Source organism: Somniosus microcephalus, chromosome 30, assembly GCF_052327205.1.
Source record: "Somniosus microcephalus isolate GS21.2 chromosome 30, FLI_Smic_1.0, whole genome shotgun sequence".
NCBI classification, from domain to species: Eukaryota; Metazoa; Chordata; class Chondrichthyes; order Squaliformes; family Somniosidae; genus Somniosus; species Somniosus microcephalus.
Window position 1 is genome coordinate 30,464,290 of NC_141016.1, and position 16,155 is coordinate 30,480,444.

Consider the following 16,155-nt stretch of genomic DNA (forward strand, 5'->3'; position numbering starts at 1 on the left):
GACAGAGAGAGAGAGAGCCCGGACCCCCCGGACAGAGAGAGAGAGCCGGGACCATCCGGACAGAGAGAGAGAGGACTAATCTCCCCCATATATAAAAGTGGAAACAAATCAGACCCAAATAACTACCGCGGCATCTGTGTCAACAGTTGTCTAGGGAAGTTATTCTGCAGTATTCTAAATAGTAGATTACTTGATTTTCTTAACAAACATAATATCCTCAGAAAAAACCAAATAGGCTTTCTTCCAAAACACCGCACCGCCGACCATATCTATACCCTTCACACCCTCATTGAAAAACATAAACACCAAACAAAAAATGGGAAAATATTCGCCTGTTTCATCGACTTCAAGAAAGCCTTTGACTCTATATGGCACGAAGGGCTCTATTATAAACTTCTTCAGTGTGGAATAGGGGGCAAAGTCTATGACCTTATTAAATCAATGTATCTGAAAAACAAATGTGGGGTCAAAATTGGAGACAAACGCACCGATTTCTTCACCCAGAGAAGAGGCGTCCGGCAGGGCTGCAATTTGAGCCCGACCCTGTTCAACATATACATAAATGAATTAGCAGACATGCTGGAGCAAAGCGAGTCACCAGGTCTCCGTCTCCTGGATGGAGAAGTGAAGTCCCTGTTCTATGCGGACGACCTGGTTCTGCTGTCTCCCACAGAACAGGGATTACAGCAACAACTAGACCTACTCGACAAATACTGCCAAAATTGGGCTCTAACAGTAAATCTAAAGAAAACCAACATCATGATTTTTCAGAAAAGACCCAGATGTCAGGAAAACAAATACCAGTTTACCCTCAGTGATACCACTATAGGACACACTATGAGCTACACCTACCTTGGTCTAACTATTACAGCATCAGGGAGCTTCAGCATAGCAGTGAATGCACTAAAAGAAAAAGCCCGAAGAGCCCTATATGCAATAAAAAGAAAATTCTACAACATCCAAATCCCAATCAAAATCTGGCTCAAAATTTTTGACAGCATAATCCTGCCCATTGCACTGTACGGTAGTGAAGTATGGGGCCCGCTAAATCACCAAAGCTACACTAAATGGGAAAAACACACAATAGAAGCCCTACATGCAGAATTCTGCCGAAGCATCCTTCGCACCCAAAGAAAAACGCCAACAAATGCATGCAGAGCCGAACTAGGCAGATACCCACTGATAATAAACATCCAAAAACGAGCACTAAACTTCCTAAATCACCTCAAATCTAGCTCCCCAGACACCCTTCATTTCAAAGCCTTTCAGACCCAAGAGCTAAACCCAGAAAAGAGTCCCCTGAGTCAGCTGCTACTGAAACTAAGTACTCGGCCGGACCCTGACCAGCCCCAGACCAACACAGCCGTCCAAACACCAATCCGAGTGAACCAAATCATTAAAAAATGCAAAGAAACCTACCTGGAACATTGGAACAAAATAACCGAAAGCCAAAGCAGATTAGAATGTTACCGGGCCCTAAAAAGAGAATATAAACTGGCAGACTACCTCACGACCATCAGAGACACAAAACAGAGACAGACCCTCACCAGGTACAGAATAAGCGACCACCAACTGGAAATTGAAAAAGGCAGATACAAGAAATCCTGGCAGCCTAGAGAGAATAGAATATGCGATCAATGTCTGGCTGGCGAGGTTGAAACAGAAATGCATTTCCTCCTAAAATGCGAAAAATTCAACACATCAAGAAACATATTATTCAACAAGCTAAGCCAAACAACCCCAGATTTCAAGGAATTGGATGATCTGTCAAAATTGAGATTAGTCCTAGGAGAAGGAGACAGACCATACCTTGGGGCTAAATATGTAACAACATGTCACAACCTGAGGACTGTTTAAAAGTAAGACTGTTTAAAATTAATATTGAACATACCAAATGAAGTAGAAAGACTGTTTAAAATTAATATTGTTTAAAAGTAATATTGTATATACCCAACAAATGTCAAATCGATTGACACCTACAGAATGTTGGAAAACTGTACCTTTTTGCTATGTAAGCTTTGGCAATATGGTTCTCTGTAAACTTTCATGCCAATAAAGCATTTGAACTGAACTGAACTGAACTGAGAGCCCGGACCCCCCGGACAGAGAGAGAGAGCCCGGACCCCCCGGACAGAGAGAGAGAGAGCCCGGACCCCCCGGACAGAGAGAGAGAGCCCGGACCCCCCGGACAGAGAGAGAGAGAGAGGGCCCGGACCCCCCGGATAGAGCCAAAGCCCCCCGCCCCCCCCCCCCGGTCCGTCCGCCCCCCCCGACCGTCTTCACCCCCCCCCCCCGGTCTGCCCGTCCCTCCCCCCCCCCCCCCGTCCGCCCGTCCCCCCCCCCCGTCCGCCCGTCCCCCCCCCATCCGCCCGTCCCCCCCCCCCGTCTGCCAGTCCCCCCCCCCCGTCTGCCCGTCCCTCCCCCCCCCCGTCTGCCCCCCCCCCCCCGTCCCCCCCCCCCCCCGTCTGCCAGTCCCCCCCCCCGTCTGCCCGTACCCCCTGCCCGTCCCCCCCCCCCCGTCTGCCCGTCCCCCCCCCCCGTCTGCCCGTCCCCCCCCCCGTCTGCCCGCCCCCCCCCCCCGTCTGCCCGCCCCCCCCGTCTGCCCGCCCCCCCCGTCTGCCCGTCCCCCCCCCCGTCTGCCCGTCCCCCCCCCCGTCTGCCCGTCCCCCCCCCCCCGTCTGCCCGTCCCCCCCCCGTCTGCCCGTCCCCCCCCCCGTCTGCCCGTCCCCCCCCGTCTGCCCGTCCCCCCCCCGTCTGCCCGTCCCCCCCCCGTCTGCCCGTCCCCCCCCCGTCTGCCCGTCCCCCCCCCGTCTGCCCGTCCCCCCCCCCGTCTGCCCGTCCCCCCCCCGTCTGCCCGTCCCCCCCCCGTCTGCCCGTCCCCCCCCCGTCTGCCCCCCCCCCCCGTCTGCACGTCCCCCCCCCCCGTCTGCCCGTCCCCCCCCCCGTCTGCCCGTCCCCCCCCCGTCTGCCCGTCCCCCCCCCCCGTCTGCCCGTCCCCCCCCCGTCTGCCCGTCCCCCCCCCCCCGTCTGCCCGTCCCCCCCCGTCTGCCCCCCCCCCCCCCCGTCTGCCCCCCCCGTCTGCCCGTCCCCCCCCCCGTCTGCCCGTCCCCCCCCCCGTCTGCCCGTCCCCCCCCCCGTCTGCCCGTCCCCCCCCCCGTCTGCCCCCCCCCCCCGTCTGCCCGTCCCCCCCCCCCGTCTGCCCGTCCCCCCCCGTCTGCCCGTCCCCCCCCGTCTGCCCGTCCCCCACCCCCCGTCTGCCCGTCCCCCCCCCCGTCTGCCCGTCCCTGCCCGTCCCCCCCGTCTGCCCGTCCCCCCCCCCGTCTGCCCGTCCCCCCCCCGTCTGCCCGTCCCCCCCCCGTCTGCCCGTCCCCCCCCCGTCTGCCCGTCCCCCCCCCCGTCTGCCCGTCCCCCCCCCCCCGTCTGCCCGTCCCCCACCCCGTCTGCCCGTCCCCCCCCCCGTCTGCCCGTCCCCCCCCCCCCCCGTCTGCCCGTCCCCCCCCCTGTCTGCCCGTCCCCCCCCCCGTCTGCCCGTCCCCCCCCCGTCTGCCCGTCCCCCCCCCCGTCTGCCCGCCCCCCCCCGTCTGCCCGTCCCCCCCCCCGTCTGCCCGTCCCCCCCCCCCCCGTCTGCCCGTCCCCCCCCCCGTCTGCCCGTCCCCCCCCCGTCTGCCCGTCCCCCCCCCGTCTGCCCGTCCCCCCCCCGTCTGCCCGTCCCCCCCCCGTCTGCCCGTCCCCCCCCCGTCTGCCCGTCCCCCCCCCCCGTCTGCCCGTCCCCCCCCCCCCCGTCTGCCCGTCCCCCCCCCCCCGTCTGCCCGTCCCCCCCCCCCGTCTGCCCCCCCCCCCCCGTCTGCCCGTCCCCCCCCCCCTGCCCGTCCCCCCCCCCGTCTGCCCGTCCCCCCCCCCCCGTCTGCCCGTCCCCCCCCGTCTGCCCGTCCCCCCCCCCCGTCTGCCCGTCCCCCCCCCCCCGTCTGCCCGTCCCCCCCCCCCGTCTGCCCGTCCCCCCCCCCCCGTCTGCCCGTCCCCCCCCCCCGTCTGCCACCCCCCCGGTCTGCCCCCCCCCCGTCTGCCCCCCCCACCCCGTCTGCCCCCCCACCCCGTCTGCTCCCGTCTGCCCCCTTCTGCCCGTCCCCCCCCCCCGTCTGCCCCCCCCCCCCCCCCGTCTGCCCCCCCCCCCCCCCGTCTGCCCGTCCCCCCCCCGTCTGCCCGTCCCCCCCCCCGTCTGCCCCCCCCCGTCTGCCCGTCCCCCCCCCCCGTCTGCCCGTCCCCCCCCAGTCCGTCCGTCCCCCCTCCATCCGCCCCCACCAACCCCCCGCCGTCCGTCACCCGTTCCCCCCCCCCCCCTCCGACTGTCCACCCCCCCTCGGTCTATCCCCTCCTCCCTCCCCCCTCCCCCCCTCCCTCCCCCCCCCTCCCTCCCTCCCCCCCCCCCCTTTGGTCAGTCCCCTCCCCCGGTCCGTCCCCCCCCCCCCCTCGGTCCGTCCCCCCCCACCCCCCTCGGTCCGTCCCCTCCCGTCCGTCCCCTCCCCCCCCTCCGTCTGACTGTCTTGTGTTGACTAACTGTTGTCCAATCTTTGCTTCACTCCTAAGGCGAGGGCTGATTCAGAAGGAGTCGAGTTTTGCTGCCAGTGTTGAGGCGGGCTGGCTGGCCTGGGGTGTGGGCTTGCTGTTGATCAAGCCCCTGAAGTGGACGCTGACCTCTGTTCTGGGAAACAATACAGTTTCACCCGATGAGTCGTTCGTCATTGTCGAGCGTATTCAGGTGAGATTAAATCCATTCTCGATGCAGTGTTAATTAACTGTGGTCCTCAGTGTAGTGAGGGCGATCACCATCCCTCGTAATCCTGATTTATATCTTGTAAGCTCCGCGAAGTATGAGACTAAACCACAGAGATCAGCGGGGCGGGGCGTAGCAGTATAACAATTGGCCTCGGTGCCGGAGCCTGTCCCACACAATTGCAATAGCTTCTGTATCGCAACATATACACGCCACCCCGGCCGAAAGCATGTGAACTCCTAGGAGAGGCACAAAACAGATTAAAAATCCCAGGCCAATTTGGGGGGAAAACAATATCTGGGAAGTTCCTCTCCGACCCATCTAGGCAATCGAAACTAGTCCAGGTGATCACTCTGAACTGACTGCAGTACCTACCTTCTGTAAGAGATGATCTCCGCCCCAGCCAGAAACAGGTCCAGCTCTCGCTTAAAGAAATTCAGCAAGCCCGCATCCACCGCACGAGACAGCAGCCTGTTCCACAGGTCCACTATTCTCTGGGAAAAGAACCTGCTCCTGATCGCTATCCAGTAACCCGCTGTAGATATTCGGTCGGGACAGGATCAGGCTTGACTGATGTCCTTGTACTCGAATCCCCTGCTGAGTCTCGCTCGCTAGGCTCCCACATGAAGAATGGCCACTTGTGCGAGGTAGGGGAGGCCATCGCCATACCCCATAGAAAGTGCCATCAGGAGAGGGAGAGGGTGCTAGTCACTACAGGACATGTCTACATGCACATCTCCTGTGCTGCCATTGACCTGTTGGGTCAGGATATCAAGGGATGTGGAGCAAAAGCGCCTAAACTGAGTTGAGGTACAGATCAGCCATGATCAGATTAAGTGGCGGAACAGGCTCGAGGGGTTGAATGGCCGCCTCCTGTTCCTATGACAGTGAATTGAGCACCAACCCTAACACACATGAGGGCAACTGGGAGAGCTAGGAGTTGAATAGGAGCACCGGGAAGAGGTAGCAGTGAGGGGGGGGTTCAGGTGTGGGAATATGCTGTGGGGCTGAACCATAGCAACACCGGGGCATTTGTGGTATGGCACTGTGGAGACGGGTGATCAGAGAGAGGCATCGTTAAAGAGGGGGTGGAGGCTGCAGCAGTTCAGAAGGGGTCTGGGGTTTGGAAGTATTTGCAGATGTTGAGGGTCTAACCGTAAGAAGGGGATGTCATGGCCTAGGAGAACTGGTCATGTCAATGCCTGGATACCCTCTGAGCTTCTACCTCCTGCCTTTGCCCCTGACTCATATCTGAACCCCTGCCCCCTTCAGCATCGTGAAGAAAGGTGTTCTGATTTGGCGGCAGTATTTGGGAGGTGCAGCATTGTCCCTAGATGTTGGGAGGGCTGCAGGTATGCATAATGTGGCCTACTCCTGCTCCAGTTTCTTATGCTCTTATTAGATTTTTGGACTGTAAGGGAAAGGCGGGATTTGGGGATCGGGTGGGAAAGTGGAGTTGAGGTCGAAGATCAGGGTAGCAGGCTCGTGGGCTTTCAGAAACACTTCTCTCCTGAAAGGTATCGCCCTGCAGAAATGCGACTTTTATGTCAATTGACCTACACTCCCATGAATGTGGCCAAAAGAGCCACAAAGAATATTAAGATTACTTTTCAGCAGTGTGAGAGTCCACTCGAACATCTGTATCACCCAGTATCTCTTCAAAACCCCTAGCACCCAACCCCGCTTTAGCCTTCAAGTCCCACCTGCAAGGACTTTTTTAGTACAAACCCATCTATGCGACAAAGCTGGTTGACCCTTATCTGATACCTCAGAATAAACTCCCAATTCTTTCCAACTATCTAACTCCTTTTGTTTTGCCTCGCTTACTCACTTATCCTCAAGTTTACATAAGAACATAAGAAATAGGAGCAGGAGTAGGCCAATCGGCCCCTCGAGCCTGCTCCGCCATTCAATAAGATCATGGCTGATCTGATCCTAACCGCCAATCCACTATCACAGAACCATCTCCTGAATCTAACAGAATTAGACACACGAAATAGGAGCAGGATCAGGCTACACGGTCCCTGGGCCCGCTCCGCTACCCACAGGGCCATGACCGATCCAAACCTAGACTCATGTCCAAATTCCTGCCCGCTCCCCGTAACTCTTAATTCCCTTTACTTCTAGGAAACTATCTATTTCTGTTTTAAATTTATGTAATGATGTAGCTTCTACAGCTTTTTGGGGCAGCATATTCCATGGACCTACTACCCTCTGAGTGAAGTAGTTCCTCCTCATCTCCGTTTTGAAAGAGCAGCCCCTTATTCTAAGACTATGCCCCCTAGTTCTAGTTTCACCCATCATCGGGAACATCCTCCCCGCATCCACCCGATCCAACCCCTTCACAATCTTATATGTTTCAATAAGATCACCTCTCATTCTTCTGAACTCCAATGAGTAGAGTCCCAATCTACTCAACCTCTCCTCATATGTCCATCCCCTCATCCCCGGGATTAACCGAGTGAACCTTCTTTGTACTGACTCGAGAGCAAGTATGTCTTTTCTTAAGTATGGACACCAAAACTGTATGCAGTATTCCAGGTGCGGTCTCACCAATACCTTGTACAACTGAAGCAATACCTCCCTATTTTTATATTCTATCCCCCTAGCAATGAAAGCCAACATTCCATTGGCCTTCTTAATCACTTGCTGCACCTGCATACTAACCTTTTGAGTTTCGTGCACCAGGGCCCCCAGATCCCTTTGTACTTCAGTACTTTCCAGTTTCTTGCCATTAAGATAATAACTTGCTCTACGATTTTTCCTGCCAAAGTGCATAACCTCACACTTTCCAGTATTGTATTCCATCTGCCAAATCTCTGCCCACTTACTTAGCCTGTCTATGTCCCCTTGCAGGTTTTTTATGTCCTCCTCACTCACTACTTTCCCTCCCATCTTAGTATCATCTGCAAACTTTGATATGTTACACTCGGTCCCCTCCTCCAAATCGTTAATATAGATTGTAAAGAGTTGGGGACCCAGCACTGACCCCTGCAGAACACCACTAGTTACTGATTGCCAGTCTGAGAATGAACCATTTATCCCAACTCTCTGCCTTCTGTTAGATAGCCAATCCTCTATCCATGCCAGAATATTACCCCCAATCCCGTGATTTTTATCTTAAGCAATAATCTTTTGTGTGGCACCTTGTCAAATGCCTTTTGGAAGTCTAAATACACTACGTCCACTGGTTCCCCTTTATCCACCCTATATGTTACTTCCTCAAAGAACTCCAGCAAATTTGTCAAACATGACTTCCCCTTCATAAAACCATGCTGACTTTGTCCTATTAAATTATGATTATCCAAAAGTCCTGTTACTGTCTCCTTAATAATGGACTCCAAAATTTTACCTACCACAGATCTAAGGCTAACCGGTCTATAGTTTCCAGCCTTCTGTCTACTGCCCTTTTTAAATAAGGGCGTTACATTAGCAGTTTTCCAGTCTGCCGGGACCTTTGCTGAGTCCAGGGAGTTTTGGAAAATTATTACCAATGCATCCACAATCTCTACCGCCACTTCCCTCAAGACCCTAGGATGTAAGCCATCAGGTCCAGGTGATTTATCCGCCTTGAGTCCCATTATTTTACCGAGTACCACTTCCTTAGTGATTTTGATCGTGTTTAGCTCCTTCCCCCCTGTAGCCCCCTGTTTGTCCAGTGTTGGGATATTCTTAGTGTCTTCTACTGTAAAGACTGATACAAAATATTCATTCAGTGTTTTTGCCATCTCCATATTTCCCACCATTAATTTCCCGGTGTCATCCTCTAAGGGACCAACATTTACTTTAGCCACCCTTTTTCTTTTTATATAACTACTAGCTGAAGTGCCCGGCGGTGCCGAGGCTTTTTCGAGGGCATGTTGTTGTTGGAAGAGAGAGAGAGAGAGCGACTGGGGGGTAGAGAGAGAGCGACTGGGGGAAAGAGAGAGAGCGACTGGGGGGTAGAGAGAGCGACTGGGGGGAAGAGAGGGCTGGTGGGGGGGGAGGGGAGGGGAAGGGGGGGAGGGGAAGGGGGGAAGGAAGGGAGAGGGAGGGGAAGGGAGGGGTGGAAGGAAGGGAGAGGGAGGGGAAGGGAGGGGGGGAAGGAAGGGAGAGGGAGGGGAAGGGAGGGGGGGAAGGAAGGGAGAGGGAGGGGAAGGGAGGGGGGAAGGGAGGGCGGGGGGGGTGGAAGGGAGGGCGGGGGGGTGGGAGGGGGGAAGGGAGGGCGGGAGGGGGGAAGGGAAGGGCGGGAGGGGGGAAGGGAGGGCGGGGGGGGAGGAAGGGAAGGGGGGGAGGGAGGAGGGGGGGGAAGGGGGGGAGGGAGAGGGGGGGGAAGGGGGGGGAGGGAGGAAGGGAGGGCTTGAGGCTGAGAGACGGCCACGGCCACGCCCGGTTGCCGGGGTAACCCTGCCGCCCCGCCCCGCCCCGCATTCCCGAGAGCCCTGCTCTCGAAGCTGCAGCCGCCCTGCACTCCCGAGAGCCCCACTCTTCAAGCCCGCCCCGCATTCCCGAGAGCCCCGCTCTCCAAGCCCCAGCCGGCCCGCACTCCCGTTGCCGGGGTAACCCGATCCGCACTCTCGAGAGCCCCGCCCCCCCCGCCCGAGCCGAGCGCGGAACAGAGTCTCACCTGCTCCTGCTGCGCGCGCACCCTGACCCTCGTGGCTGACGCCGTTGCCCCGGGTAACGTGACACCGGGGGGGGTGTGGGGGGGGGTGGTGAGGAGCTTAGCAGCAGCCCAATTACCTAGCTCGGGCCTGGCTGGGTAAGAAAGGCCCAGGCTTTCAGGCCTAAGAAAAAAATGGGGAAAGGTAGGAAAAAGAATCTTCAGGTCAGATAAAATATTTACAAATGAGTGATTTATTTTAAAACAATTTAATAAATTCAATGTTATTTTGCTGGAAATGTATATTTGAAAAGAAAGACGCAGAAAGCAGGAAAAAGAATGGAAGCAAGATGGCGGCTACTCACCTCGGTTCAGAACGATAAGGCCCGCCCACACACTCACCGATTGGCCCGGCGGCACACGCCAGCAACCCGGCATATGGTTGGTCGAGCTCGAGGTCACTCTGTCGCTAATGAGCGGATAATGAGATGCTAATGAGCGGAATGTTAAGGTTTTTCAGATACCGCGGGCGCGATTTTAGCCCGGCCGAAACGTAAATACGCTTAAAACCGTTCTGGAAAGGTAAGCTTTCTTTTGATGTAACGCACGCGTAGGTACGCCCTGTAACTTTCGAGCGCATAGCCGCCCAGACGCACACCTACAGACAGACAGACAGACAGAAAGACAGAAGGACAGACAGACAGATCGACCGATTTATATATATAGATAAAAACTCTTACTATCTGTTTTTATATTTTTTACTAATTTACTTTCATAATCTACCTTCCCTTTCTTAATCAATCTTTTTGTTATTTTTTGCTGTCTTTTAAAATTTTCGCAATCCTCTATCCTCCCACTAGATTTGGCTACCTTATATGCCCTTGTTTTTAGTCAAATACTATCCTTAATTTCTTTACTTAGCCACGGATGGCTGTCTTTTCTTTTACACCCTTTTCTTCTCCGTGGAATATATTTTTTTTGGAAGTTGTAAAATAACTCCTTAAATGTACACCACTGATCATGTATCGTCTTACCCTTTAATCTATTTTCCCAATCCACTCTACTCAATTCCGCTCTCATACCTTCATAGTCTCCTTTATTCAAGCTTAGCACGCTTGTTTGAGATCCAACCTTCTCACCCTCTAATTGAATATGGAATTCAACCATGTTATGGTCACTCATTCCAAGGGGATCCTTTACGAGGACATTTTTAATTAATCCTGTCTCGTTACACAGGACCAGATCTAAGGTTGCTTGCCCCCTGGTCGGTTCAGTTACATACTGCTCAAGAAACCCATCCCTAATACACTCGATGAACTCATCCTCAAGGCAGCCCTGCCCAATTTGATTTGTCCAATTAATATGATAGTTAAAATCCCCCATAATTATAGATGTTCCCTTATTACAAGCCTCAACTATTTCCTGATTGATACTCCGTCCAACAGAGTTGCCACTGTTCGGAGGCCTATAGACTACGCCCACTAGTGTTTTTTTCCCCTTATTATTCCTTACCTCCACCCAAACTGTTTCATTATCCTGATCTTTTGACCCAATATCATTTCTCTGTATTACAGTGATTCCTTCCTTTATTAACATAGCCACCCCACCTCCCCTTCCTTCCTGCCTGTCCTTCCTGATCGTTAAATAACCTGGTATGTTTAATTCCCAGGCATTGTCACCCTGCAGCCATGTTTCTGTAATGGCCACAAGATCATACCCATATGTAGTTATTTGTGCCATTAACTCGCCTATTTTGTTACGAATGCTACGTGCATTCAGATAGAGAACTTTCAAAGATGTTTTGTGACACTTAGTTCCTGCTTTTGCCCTTTTTATTACTTTACCTTTTACTCCATACCTTCTGCCCCTTCCTGACACGCTCTGGTTTTTAATTTCCCCACTGCTACCTAAGTCTATGACCTTCTCTGTTGTCATTTTTATTATTTGCTCTCTAGGAACCTCCCCCCCCCCCCACTAGTTAGTTTAAAGCCCTCTCTACAGCCCTAGTTATATGATCCGCCAGGACTCTAGTCCCAGCACTGGCCAAGTGAAGCCCGTCCCAACGGAACAGCTCCCTCCTGCCCCAGTACTGGTGCCAGTGTCCCAGGAAGCAAAACCCATTTCTCCCACACCAGTCTTTGAGCCACGCATTTAACTCTCTAATTTTATTTGTCCTAGCCAAATTCGCTCGTGGCTCAGGTAATAATCCAGAGATTATTACCCTTGAGGTTCTGTTTTTTAATTTGACCCCTAGCTGCTCATACTCCTTTAACAGAACCGGCTTCCTAGTCCTATCTACGTCGTTTGTACCAACATGGACCACGACAACTGGATCCACCCCCTCCCACTGCAAGTTTCTTTCCAGCCCAGAGGAGATGTCCTTAACCCTGGCAAGTTTATTGTCAGCCACCACAACTTCACGATCATGAGGACTTCTACTTCTGTTTCTAGTTCTGTTACGTGACTGTTCTGTGGTCTTTGTTTCATTGTCTGATCTATTCGAGCTCCAGCCTCTACTTTGACTTCTGTCTTTTTTTAATTTGTTTTATGGGATGTGGGCGTCGCTGGCAAGGCCAGCATTTATTGCCCATCCCTAGTTGCCCTTGAGAAGGTGGTGGTGAGCCGCCTTCTTGAACCGCTGCAGTCCGTGTGGTGAAGGTACTCCCACAGTGCTGTTAGGGAGGGAGTTCCAGGATTTTGACCCTGCGATGATGAAGGATCGGCGATGTACTTCTAAGTAGGGATGGTGTGTGACTTGGAGGGGAACTTGGAGGTGGTGATGTTCCCATGCGCCTGCTGCCCTTGTCCTAGGTGGAAGTGGTCGCGGGTTTGGGAGGTGCTGGGAAGAAGCCTTGGCAAGTTGTAGATGGTACACACTGCAGCCATGGTACACTGGTGATGGAGGGAGTGAATGTTTAAGGTGGTGGATGAGGTGCCAATCAAGCGGGCTGCTTTGTCCTGGATGGTGTCGAGCTTCTTGAGTGTTATTGGAGCTGCACTCATCCAGGCAAGTGGAGAGTATTCCATCACACTCCTGATTTGTGCGCTGTAGATGGTGGAAAGGCTTTGGGGAGTCAGGAGGTGAGACACTCGCCACAGAATACCTAGCCTCTGACCTGCTCTTGTTGCCACAGTATTTATGTGGCTGGTCCAGTTAAGTTTCTGGTCAATGGTGACCCCCAGGATGTTGATGGTGGGGGATTCGGCGATGGTAATGCTGTTGAATGTCATGGGGCGGTGGTTAGACACTCGCTTGTTGGAGATAGTCATTGCCCAGCACTTCTGTGGCACAAATGATACCTGCCACTTATCAGCCCAAGCCTGAATATCATAGGGACTACTACTGTGAGATCTCCCTCTTGCACTATCGGAGGCTCTTTCTCTAGTTTGTGATCGTTTTCTGAAGCGAGAGCCACTCCCTATCAGTACCTGTTTACTTCCTTACTTTCCACTCTTTCACTCAGGCAGGCCTCGCTCCTTGACTGTCCTCCTGAACATTCGACCAAAATTTAAACCTACCAGGAGCTTTTCCTGCACGTCCCAAAATTGTTGCATCTCTCCATTCATTAGTCCCTTTTGGAACATGTGTCCCCTGTGAACATATTGTTCTGTGGATGTGATCGCTCTGTCATGTGTCATGATCTCTCTCATTACCACTGTCTAGCCTGTGATCTACCTCATTCTGTTCCTCAGGACCCTCATCAAATAAAAATGAACATTTGAGGTACAAGGTGCCTCGTTTACTTCTCTCAACTGCTCAGAGTCCGAGATTTTAGAACTCATTCTAATGTTGGACAAGTACTGTCTTGACATGACGACCAATTACCTTACCAGGGCCTTTCCATTCCCTGTGACCCTCTCTCTCTTATAGTGTACCAGATCTCCTGAATTGTGCTCTTGTCTCAGACGGTGTAATACGATGCCTCAGTGCTCTATGAATTTTCTCGGATACATCAGCCTTGATTAAAACCCCATCTCCCTGCATGCAAAGCTTTTAAATACTCAGGAAAAAGTAGCACTAATGAAAGTACTTTCTAGAGCTGGAGGATTGTCACAAAGATCCGAAGGTAATTTGGGATTGCGCCCATGGACTGGTTGGTAAGGACTACATCCTCCAACCACCCAAAGAGAACTCTGCGTGAACTGCCCATTGCTCGGGCAGTCGACAATTTACACTCTGGTCCATCAGCCAACATTTTTCGCACCTTGTCATCAATCCCAGCATGATTCCTTTCACAAAGACCATTGCTGAAAGGGCTCTCAGCTGCTGTATTCACGATAATGGTAGTCATATTCTCACACATATCTCTGAACTCCTCGTGAGTGAATTCACCTCCATTATCGGTCAAAAACATTGCTGGTGTCCCAAGTTCAGTCCCTATTCCTTTTTCCATATTTTTATCTATAATAACCTCCTTCTCCTTACTATATATTAAGTGTAGAAATACTAAATCTCGTAGCCAGGTCAATAAAATGTAAGGTGGAAACATTTCTGTCTTTGTCCCATACCTTGAGATCCACGGCAACCACCTCGTTAAAGTCACGTGCCATTGGAAGACTTGCAGTCGGACCTGAGGGCGTCCTTCTATACTTCTTACAGATTTCACCGTACTCACTAATCTCCTCTATTAGCCTCGTATTCTCCTCTTCAACTACACCTACATCTTTTAGCAGGATTTTTCAACGTTGGCAAGTAGTGTGGGCAAATTGTCTCTAACTTTTTAAGACAATTTCCCCCCCCCCCCCCCCCTCTCATCCTTATTGCCTGATGCCATTAATACTTGCCTAACACTCTGATGAGCAACATCAGGTTTTTTTAAGGGGATATAATAATGTCCTGACTGGGTAAACTGCAGATCAAATGCTTTCCCCAAAACAATTGCCTTATTGTGTTCCATGTCGAGTTTCATTTGTGTCTTTTTCAAGGAAGGTTTACTCAAAAGCAGAGATATCTCACGAGAGACTACATCCGTACTTATAAAATGGCTTACTCCAGCTATCTTGCATGGAATTACCACACTTTTTTGAGTGACCTCAAGGTGTTGACATCGCCAAACCTAAAGCATGTAGTACTTTTATATTCTTTTAACCTTGCGTCCATCATCACTTAGTGAATCAACATAACATTTTAACCAGTCTACCCCGCATGTAGTTGAAGTACATGCACTATCTAATACCGCACAGGAGTCCGCAACGAATACATACATCACTCGATTAAAACTCCTTGTGATCAGTATAATCTGTTCATATTCCTCATTATCTTCATCTTTTTCCTCAGAACTACTTCATGTGTCATTTCAAAGACCCTGCATCTTCGCTCTGGGCAATTCGCCGCATAATGATACTTTGAGTCACATCCAAAGCATCTGTTCACTTTTCCTTGGGCATTCCTGGCATTCATCCACCCATTATTACTGTCCCAGTTTTGTCTTCTGTTGATATAACCGGGTTTGCTGTATGTGCTTTCATCGCCATTCTGTCTGTTTTTAACCCTTCCGTTTTCATCACCATTCTGTCTGTCTGTAATCCTTCCGCTACATTGGGCCAGAAATTCGTGACCAAATGCGTGAGTACGGTCTGGGTACTCACGCATCTGGCCGTTGGAAATGCCGGCGTTCAGCATGCACAGCGCATGCGGGGAACGCCGGCATTTCCAGACCTCGGAACGAAGGGGTTCATAGGCACAGCACGTGCGACTGCACAGGCAGCGCTTGCGCAGTGAACTTCGTCGATTTCATTCATGGATTCAGTGAGGGTAAGTCCTTACAAGTTACACTTGAAAAAAGCATGTGTAAAGTTGTTCCAAGGCTGCGGAGGAAGATATATTTTATCGTGGAGCTTCTGAAAGGCAATATTTTTGTTTGGGAAAGGGAGGGAAGTTATTTTAAGAAATTTTAAGTAAGTTTTAAAGTTTAAATTTTTTTTTTTTAAACGTGTTTTCAGAACGGTAGGTAGAAGGAGCAATTGTGGCTGTGTGAATTGAATGTGAAAATGAGTGTTCTAAAATGAGTAATGTAACATTTCCAGCACTTTTAAGAAAGAAACTTTTCATCAGTAATAAGTAATTATGTATGTATGTCCGCATATATTCCTTTACGTATATGTATGTATGTTTTATATTCCTTTACTTATGTGTATGAATGTATGTTTTTAATTATGATTTTCCAATAAGTTACTTTCTCTGAAAGTCATAATTAAATAATACATTCATACACATAAGTAAAGGAATATATACATAACACGCAAAGGAATATATACAGACATACATACTTTCAGAAGCTCCACGATAAGAAATATCTTCCTCTGGAGCAACTGTACCCATGCTTTTTTCATGTGTAAGTTGTAAGGACTTGACCTCACTGAAAGCATGAATGAAAGCGGCGAATTTTACTGCGCACGCGCTGCCTGTGCAGTCGCACGCGTTCTGCCTCTGAACCCCTTCGTTCAGAGGACAGGAAATGCCGGTTTTCCCCACATGCACTGTGCATGCTGAAAACCGGCATTTCCTCCGGCCAGACGCGTAAGTACCCCGACCGTACTCGCGCATTTGGAAGGGAATTACTGGGCCAACATTTTACATGTCAATAAAATGAAAAATTTAACAATTGCACGATTTGCCCCCTCGCATCTGCGACTGAGGGCCCAAGGAGGTGCATTGCGCAAGAGGTCATCGTCGTACGTATCCTCACACTGTTCCCTTTCGGGAACTGTATGAAGTGGTGGAAGGATTTATGGCCGTGATTAACGCTCATTCTGTGACCGTAACCATCTTTGAACCAGCCATTAGGGTGGTTAGTCCTAT

At 52.0% G+C, this 16,155-nt stretch overlaps 1 protein-coding gene across 2 annotated transcripts in view; it reads left to right on the plus strand.

Annotated features, from left to right (window-relative positions):
- The window catches only part of chmp7 (charged multivesicular body protein 7), a 38,021-nt gene that overhangs the window by 498 nt on the left and 21,368 nt on the right, over positions 1–16,155 (plus strand). For both annotated transcript variants that reach the window (XM_085971321.1, XM_085971320.1), the window contains exon 2: positions 4,585–4,756. In XM_085971321.1, the coding sequence (XP_085827447.1) occupies positions 4,585–4,756 (172 nt within the window). The remainder of the gene's footprint in view (positions 1–4,584; positions 4,757–16,155) is intronic.